The sequence below is a fragment of the Pteronotus mesoamericanus genome, unplaced genomic scaffold, assembly GCF_021234165.1.
Source record: "Pteronotus mesoamericanus isolate MK-2021 breed Mesoamerican mustached bat unplaced genomic scaffold, CSHL_Meso_final contig_78, whole genome shotgun sequence".
Taxonomy (NCBI): Eukaryota; Metazoa; Chordata; class Mammalia; order Chiroptera; family Mormoopidae; genus Pteronotus; species Pteronotus mesoamericanus.
The window spans coordinates 16627051-16635960 of NW_026555258.1; the positions used below are offsets into that span (position 1 = coordinate 16627051).

The 8910-nt window shown below is 54.8% G+C and overlaps 1 protein-coding gene across 2 annotated transcripts in view; it reads left to right on the plus strand.

Annotated features, from left to right (window-relative positions):
- Positions 1 to 7328, plus strand: part of WHRN (whirlin) — a 79798-nt gene extending 72470 nt beyond the window's left edge. The window contains exons 8-12 of one of the 2 annotated variants that reach the window (XM_054584492.1): positions 1612 to 1683; positions 2981 to 3494; positions 5362 to 5543; positions 6040 to 6162; positions 6455 to 7328. In XM_054584492.1, coding sequence (XP_054440467.1) covers positions 1612 to 1683; positions 2981 to 3494; positions 5362 to 5543; positions 6040 to 6162; positions 6455 to 6637 — 1074 coding nt within the window. In that variant the 3' untranslated portion in view covers positions 6638 to 7328. The remainder of the gene's footprint in view (positions 1 to 1611; positions 1684 to 2980; positions 3495 to 5361; positions 5544 to 6039; positions 6163 to 6454) is intronic. The other variant, XM_054584493.1, reaches the window with a different exon arrangement.
- The last annotated feature ends 1582 nt before the right edge of the window (positions 7329 to 8910 follow it).

Consider the following 8910-nt stretch of genomic DNA (forward strand, 5'->3'; position numbering starts at 1 on the left):
AAGGCCTCTCTGAGTCAGAACTAAATGAAGTGAGGGAGCGAGCCAGGAGGCCTCCAGTGAGTGCGAAGGCCCCGAGGCAGGACCATTCTGTCCAGTGGGCAGGTGGAGTAGGGAGTGAGTGCAGAGTTTGGAATTTCCTCAAGTAAGGAGGAAAGGCCCTGAGGGGTTAATGAGCTGGAGGGACTTTATATGACTTGTGTCTCAGGGATTGTATCTGGGCCGCTGGGGGAAGAAGAGTGATCCGTGCAAAGGAGGAAAGTAAAGCAGGGCAGGAACTGGGGATAGTGATTGTAGGTGGGTTGTCAGAGGAGACCTCAGGGAGGTGGTACTTGAGAGGAAGGTGTTGGAGGTGAATGAGTGGAGCATGCTTTGTGGATAGCTGAGGGGAAGAATGTTCCAGGTGGAGGGAACAGCTTGTGTGGAGGCCCCGACATGCCTGCATGGTTCTAGTGCAGGCTTGAGAGGAAGTGAGTAAAGGGGAACTTCTCAGAAGGCAAACTTGACCGTATTGCCATAGCAACCCCCTGCCCTCAGGCTCAGCTTCAAGTGGCTCCACACCTGACTCTTGTGGAACCTCTGGAAGATCCTCAAATATCCTCTATCCTTTCAGCTTTGTGGATGTCCTTTCCTCTCAAAAAACCATCTTTCTCTCCTTTGCCCAGCTTGTTCAAAGGACTCAGCTTTCAGCTGTGCTTCCTCCACCAGGAAGCCTTCCTTGATTACCTCTTCCCAGCTGTATTATATGCCTATGTTTCCTCACTCTGGGCAGAGTCCTCTTTGCTTGTTTGTACCAACCCCACTGTCTTTAAACTACTGAAGGCAGCGGTCATGTCTTACCATCTGTGTGTCCCAGGCCCTGTCAGTCTGCAGCACCGAGACTGCACGGTCAGTATCGAGTCTGCACCTGAGACTTCAGCTAGGTGGGTCCCGGAGGCTTCGCCCTCCAAGGCCCTGCGGGGTGGAGCCCTCAGGAGAGCCAACTCAGAGCACAGCGCTGCTCAGCCTCCCAGGAAAGGCCTAGAGATGGCCTTTCGGCAGCTGTCTCACAGGAGAGAGCATTAGGCTTTTTCTGGGGAGTCAGAGAAGGAGGGAGGAAAAGGGCATTTTTTTTTTTGCAAAGTAAGGTCCATTTAAACCTTAACCACCCCCTTCACACTATTAAAACCATTAAAATTAGAAGGAGGGAGAGAGAGAGACTTTTCCCATCCACCTCTCACTTGCGTCTTGCCATGTACACACCTTGCCGGGATTCTGTGAGCGAGCAGCAGGCCTTGGGCTCTAGAGTCGCGGACTGTGTTGGGCAGCATTGAACTTCAGGAATTCCCTGCCAAGGCCAGCGCCACCCCACAGCATCTCCGGGTAGTTCTGGGGAGGCCTGGAAATAATCGGCAAGTCTCAAAAATTGACTTCAAAATGACCGCCAAGGAAATTGACATTAATTTTAATGCCTAAAATACATTCCAACGGAGTGGGGCATGTCAGGAGTCACAGAAACCATGTGAAGGTGATAGAAGGTCCATAGATTTTGGAGTCTGGTTTTTCCCTCTTGGTTTATATTTGCTCACAATGTTTTTTGGTTTTTGTTGGTTTTTTCCCCCCCTCCATTTCTAGAACACTCTGGATGTGGAGGAAACTGGCCAGGCTGTCCAGGGCAATGTGAACACCCTCCCAGACGTTTCGCTGGTAAGAGGCTCTGTGCCCTTCCTTGTGTTTTACCATCTGTGGCCTGTGGGAGGTGCTGGGGGCTGGCTCCTTGGTGAGAGCCATTGGGAGGGGACGAGGACCGGGCTGTGAGCTCTCACATGCAGCCCCAGGCCTGCGCACAGTGTGTCGCTCTGCTATCTCTAGTGAGGGGACAGGAGGGTTCTTTCTGGCATTTTAGGTGGAGCTGTCAGGCTGTTTGTTTGCCCAGTTAGTGTTACTTTTGATATGTTATCTGCATGTTACCATAGCAAATATTGACACACTGAACACATGGAGAGAACCCTGAGGAGGCAATAGTACTGGGCTAGAAATGGAAATGAAGCACAGCCCTACGCCCACATCAGCACCCATCAGCAGTCCAAGCGGCATTACTTGGTGGTTCTGACCCAAATAACTTTTTAATGGCTTGGGCTCTGGAGCCAGACTGCCTGGGTTCACATACCACCTCTGCCACTGGCTATGTGACATTGGACAAGTTTCTTAACCTCTCTGTGCCTCAGTTTTCCCATCTGTGCAATGGAGACAAGAAGAGTGTAAGGAGTGTACTTTATCCATACGTTTGCCACACGGGGTAAGCTAGTTAATATAAGTAGAGCATTTGGAACAGCGCCTGTGCTGCCGTCAGAGCTATGCAAGTGTTGGATATTGGCACAGGCGGAGGGGGAATAGTAATGACGGTATCCATAGCTGCCACTCACCCAGCACCTGCTAGGTGGGAGGTGCCTTGCTAACCCCCTGTCCACCTTGCTCCTCACATCCCCAACTCTGCTGGCAGCTGCGGTTTTCCATTGCCCAGGAGTGCACTCAGAGAGGTGCTGGGCCTTGCCCAGGGCCGCACAGCACCCCAGCCTACGTGTCTGTCCTTCTGTCCACACTCTCTGCCTCTAGTCCAGTCACACCTCCCATCTCTAGTAGCCAAGATAATCCCCTAAAAAGAAAAGCCAAAGAAATACTTCTATTGTTTTTCACTTTCTGCATCCCAGCTCTAATTAAGTCTTGCTCCCTGTGACAAGCCCTGGCTGATGCCAAGAACTTCAATTCCCAAAGGTAACGGTGCCGTCCCCAGAGACGCAGCCGGGATCCTGATGCTTATCAGCTGCCGAGATGCTGGGAGAAGTTTTCCACTCGGTGTTGCATTATTCAGGGCAGTGTGGCCAAGAGCCGATAGAGCTGGGACAGAATTCCAGCCGGGCCTGGCCCACTCGGCTGTCAGCTCTCCCCTCTTCCAGCCGCCATGGGCTCTGACTCCTTCTATTCCTGTTGGGTCTTTTGGCAGGATGATGTCAAATCCGCAGCTGAGGGGCTGCCTAGCTATAAGCCGCCTCCTCCGCCACCACCTCTGGCCCAGCCGAGGAAGCCGGGAAGCCAGGACCAAAAGCCACTTTCCTCTGCCTCTTCCCACTCGGGCATCGTCTTCTCAGCTCCGCGGAGCCGCAGCCCGCCGGCGGGCACCACACCAGCCGCAGAGGCCGCCTCAGCACAGAACTCGCCCTCCTCCCCCATCTACGCCTCTGTCTCCCCTGCCAACCCCGGCGCCAAGAGGCCACTGGATGCCCATCTGGCCCTGGTCAACCAGCATCCCATTGGCCCCTTCCCACGGGTCCAGTCACCCCCGCACCTGAAAAATCCCCCTGCAGAGGCCACGCTGGCTGGGGGCTGCCTCCCACCGCCCTCCCCCTCGGGCCGCCCAGAGCAGACGGGCACAAACCAGCACTTTGTCATGGTGGAGGTGCACCGCCCGGACAGCGAGCCTGACGTGAACGAAGTGAGGGCGCTGCCCCAGACACGCAGTGAGTATGGGTAGACACCGGGGGCAGGGCTCCAGTGCCCACTGTGTGATCTCGGGGGGCCTGTCCCCTCTGGGTTGTTTTGCCCATCAACATGGTGAAGGTCGAACCAGGTGCTCACCCTGTGAGGAATCTTCTAACCCAGGTGTTCCTTCCTCAGCATCAGGGTGGCTGAGGAACAAGGTCCCGCGCCCACACTGAGGGGCTGCGGAGTCGGTGTGTGTCCTGACTGCCGTGTCCTAGCTGTGTGACTGTGGGCCAGCTGTGAGGCCTCTCTGAGCTGCTTGTCTACCCTAGAATGGTGCTGACCATGACAGCCCTACCAGGCTGCGGTGAGCGTTGGGCTCCTCCTCCTGAGCCCCAGCCCTGGTCGCCCTGCACTCGCCCATCAGTCTGCTCTATAAGGCTGAGCTTATTGAGGGCAGGGGTGGCTTCTATGATCCCTGTACCGCAGGGCTTGGCACTGTGAAGGTGCTGGAGAAAAGGTGGACCCCTGGGATTCTCCTGACTTGGGACTTCAAGGTCAGGGCGCAGGGTGGACCTAGCAGGAACCCAGGAAGCCAGCCCAAGGCCGCAGTCCCTGAACTTCCAGAGGAGTCCCGCTGAGGAGGGGGAGGGAAGGAAACCTGCTTTTCACTCCGAGAGCCTAAGCCCTCTACCCAGTTGGGTACATTTTGTTGGATTCTGCTGCCATCTTGTGGCTAAAGTGATATGCGAAGCCCTGCTGTGGCCAGGGAAGGTGGGTGCTTGCTGGATGCCATGCAGAATGCAGGGTCCCTGTGCTCCATGGGCTTGGTGAGGGAAGGCAGCTAAGGGAGCATGGGCAGGATGCAGTGAGAAACCCAAGCTATCATGGATGGATCACTGCTGCTTCTAGACCTGGCACTAAGCTGGGCACACATGATAAGACCTAACCGTTACACAGTGTTGTCTGTGTGCTGGACCCTGTTTTAGGGACTATGTCTGTATTAGCAACTCATCTAATCCTCCCCGCCCACCAACAGTCCCGAGAGGCTAGTACTGCTACTATTCATATTTTATAGATGAAGAGGCACAGAAAGCAATTGTGGAACCAGGCATTCTAGTACAAGTCTGTTCCCTTGACTGCTTCACTCTCTACATCTCATCTATCAGTCTTTATGGTAACCCTATTGGGTAGGCATCGTTGCTCATGATTCAGACAAGAACATGGAGGCTCCGAGAGGCCACATAACTCACCTGGGGTTGTGCTGGTGGTCAGAGGGAATTCAAATCCAACCAGCTAGACTCCAGAGTGTGTGTTCTTAACACTGGGTCTCAAACTCAGGGACAAGACCACTACACATATAGTGTGCATAGTGAGGCAGCATGGGTTGACTGGTGAACCAAAGGGGCATGTGTCCATACTCAGCTCAGGCCAGTTGGGGTCAAGCCCAGCTACAGACCAGGCATAGAGGAACTTCCTTTTTTCTTTTTTTTTTTCCCTCAAGAAGGTAGAAATTTAAATTTTATGTGAAATCTAGTATGAATGTGTTAGTCTACTATTAAAAATTAATGGCATTATATGTGTTTAAAAAAAAGACATATCTGTAGGCTGGGTTTGCTTTCTGATCTCTGTTTCAATTATTACACTAGGGGCAGTCAAGGCAGACATCCTGGAAGTGGTGGCCTTGGGACCAGGCCCAGTTGGAAGGGCAGGTCTCAGTAGATGGAAGGGTGGTGGAAAGTCTCCCTGCTCTCCAGCTTCCCCCCACCCCCTCAGTCTTTGCCCAGGGAATCCTCCCCAGCCTTCCAGTCTACAGCTTCATCGCCGACTCCAGGAAGCCCTCCCTGAACCCTGACCTCCCTGAATGGTATAAATCACCATTCTCCTTCTGTTTCCCACTCCCAGCAGCCTCCACACTCTCACAGCTCTCAGACAGTGGGCAGACTCTGAGCGAGGACAGTGGCGTGGATGCTGGCGAGGTAGAGGCCAGCGCCCCCGGCCGAGGCAGACAGATGGCATCCACCAAGGGCAGGAGTAGCAAGGAGCCGCCTCGGAACGAGAGGAGCGCAGAGGGGGCCACCAAACCGGTAAATGAGGAAGAGAGGGTCACGGCGGGGGCGGGGGGTGGGGGAGGCTGGCCCCAGGCAAAGAACAGGAAATCCCTGAGCAGGTTCAGCCTGACAAGTGACCACAGGTGGTGGAGAGAGCCTCTCACTGGAGGGGTGTGGGTTCTGGAAAGAACACTGTAGTAGGCTGGAGGTCCCATCGAAGTCCTACCTTTGCTGGGACGCTGACAAACCAAGCACTGAATGTTGGTCTCGAGAGCCTTAAAGCTCAGTTCTGACATGGCATGGTGGCTGAGGCAGCCTGGCCTGGATTCATGTCCCAGTGCCACCACCAGGCAGCCTTGGGAATTTTTGTAGCAATTAAGAGTTGAGAATGCCAAGTGCTTAGCTTACTGCCCGACACGCTGGAGGCTCCCGACATGGGGCGGGAGTCGGAGCCCTGCTGCCCTAACGGTGTGCCATGGCCAGGCCTGTCCACTGAGAGGGCCTTCGTCACTGGTTCCCTTCACACCCGCAGCCCGGACTCCTGGAGCCCACCTCCACCCTGGTCCGAGTGAAGAAAAGTGCGGCCACCTTGGGCATCGCCATCGAGGGTGGCGCCAATACCCGGCAGCCCCTGCCTAGGATTGTCACAATCCAGGTAATTCCCCAGGGGCCCCACTTGACTGTCTCTTCCTACGTCTGGGATTTTTTTTCTCAGCATCCAAGGGGGTATGCCACTGCCCCCCAGCGGTGATCCAGCCCTAAAGGGCAGACCCAGGCTTGTGAGGCCTTTGCTCTCGCTGAGCCTCAGCTTCCTAGTCAGGGCAGGGGGCACCCAGATTGTAGTGCCTGGTTGGCAATATCAGGCCTGACCTGGCGAGTGGTCAAAGCCAGGCCATCCTAACCTTCAGGTGCTCTAAGTGCCTCTGCCCTGTGTCTTGCACCTGCAGCGAGGCGGCTCGGCCCACAACTGTGGGCAGCTGAAGGTGGGCCATGTGATCCTGGAAGTGAACGGGCTGACACTTCGGGGCAAGGAGCACCGGGAAGCTGCGCGCATCATCGCAGAGGCCTTCAAGACCAAGGAGTGTGACTACATCGACTTTCTGGTCACTGAGTTCAATGTGATGCTCTAGGAGCCAAGGCCTGAGGGCCCCCCACCGCTGCCCAGCCCCTGGCCCCAGTCCCTCCTCCCTGCTGGCACTGTTAAGCTCCGTGAGGGGCCAGAGCTGCATGGCCGGGGTAGCAGGAACACACCCCCCCACTCCTACCTGGCCCACTGGACCAGAACCGGGAGAAGAGAACCAGGCAGAGCAAATAGAAGGTCAGGTCAGGATTTGGTGCCATGGCTGGTACACAGTAGGCACTCACTACAAGTGTGGGTTTCAGGAAGGGGAGAAATGAAGGAGAAGGAAGGGCAGAGTACCTGTGTCTTGGCACGTCCACCTGAGGTCTGCCAGGGCCTGTGACTCTGGGTTGACTGAGGGGCACTGCGCCCCCTGTCCAGCTATGACCTGGCCCATTCCCAGATGCCTCGGCCTTTGTCTAGAGTGAGGTCACATGAGAAATCATGGACATCGCCCCCAGCTGGGGGGGCATCTTGCAGGGCCTTTAGTGCCACAAATAAGCATCAAGCACCCCCCCTTTTAAACCCACATTCCTCCTAGCTCCTTGTCCCCCATGGTATTTATTATTTATTTCCCTCTCCACACCCCTGGGGACCCAAGGCCCCAGCTTCCCACTGCACCCCCAGCCTATCCCAGAGGCCTTGCAGGTGACCAGCGACATCAGTGTATTTATATACAGAGCTTATGACTTTAATTTTTCAATAAAGAGATCTGAACAAGGAGGTTAGGGTCCAGTGTGCTGTGTGACCTGCCTTTGTGGCTGGGGTCTTGATTGTTTTGGGGGTGGGAGGGGATAGGGCAAATGGAGGTACCCAGAGCAGCAAACATCACCACCCTCTCCCCTTGACCCCCACATCAGAAGTGCAGGGGCACTTGAACCTCATCATGGAACATCCTGCCTGAAGGATACTTACAGATAATCCTTTTAGATGAAAAGGCAAGGGTATGTCGTGGGGCAGAATACACAATGTGCATGGATGTTTTAAAATACAGAGAGGTGGCCCACCTTCTGAAGGGTTCCAGAAGCTGACTGAAATGAAGGTTTGTATGCAAGGGAGAGGCAGTAAAGGAGTGGGGGGTCAGGAGGGGAAGGGGAGAAAGCCAAGCAGGGTGGGATTTCAGGTGTAGTTCTGGGAGGGCGGCTGCAGCCTGATCCCACAGGGGACACCACAGTGTCAGTCAGGCCTAGAGCTGTCCCCACTCAGGGCCAGGGGATGGTGCTCATGCTTTCAGTCTTTGGACAAGGACTTGGGGAGAGGGGAGAGACAGTAAATTCCCAATCACTTCTCATCCCCTATCTCTGCAGCCACAGGCTGTTCCAGGAGCCAAGGGCAGCGGGTGTTAGAAGCAAAAACACAAAGGAAGGTGGGGAGGGGGAGGTGGCAAGAAATGGTTTGCTCCCCAGCCCCCAGTGCCCATTTCCTTCATCCCCAGGGTTCCTCTGGGGCAAGAAGAGTTTGAGAAGTCCTGCTTTGTCCAGCCCTGTGTCCAGGGGTCTATCTGAATGGGTTAGGGGCAGTTGATTTCACCAGGTTCTGCCCTTAGCTGCCCCTGTCCTCTCCCCAGGCCAAGGAGATCACCTGAGACCAGAGCAGCCTATCCCTGAAGGTCCTAGCCCCTCCCCAGTCCTAACACCTCTGCAGGGAAGAGCCCTCACCTGGCTACTGGAAAGGTTTATCAGGCCCCAGATCTCCTGGCATCAGACTCTGAATCCCATGTGGTCGAGGGCAAGTGATTTCATCTTTCTGAGCCCACGTTCTCCATCTGCAAAATGGGTGTGGTAGGCTGAATAATGGCCCCCAAAGGTATTCAGATTCCTGGAATGTATGAATGTTACCTTATACGGCAAAGAGACTTTGCAGATGTGATTCAGGCATTGAGAGGAGAGGGTTATCCTGGATTATCCGGGTGGGCCCAATCTAATCATCAAGGGTCTTTGTAAAAGGGAGGCAGAGGGAGATTCCCCAAAGAGCAAAAGGTGGTGTGATGAAGGAAGCAGGGGTTGGAGTGATGCACTTTGGAGGCGGAGGAAGGGACCAGGAGCCCAGGAATACACAGGTGGCCACTAAGAAGCTGGAAAAGGCAAGGAAATGGATTCTCCCTCAGAGGATGCGGGAAGGACCTGCCCTGCTGACACGTTGACTTCAGCCACGTCAAGTGGATTTCCGACCCCTCTTTGTAAGAGAACAAGTTAGTGTTCTAAGCCATGAACTGGTGGTGATTTGTAATAGCAGCCACAGGACACCAGTACATGGGGATACCGCTACATGCCTCTGATGGAG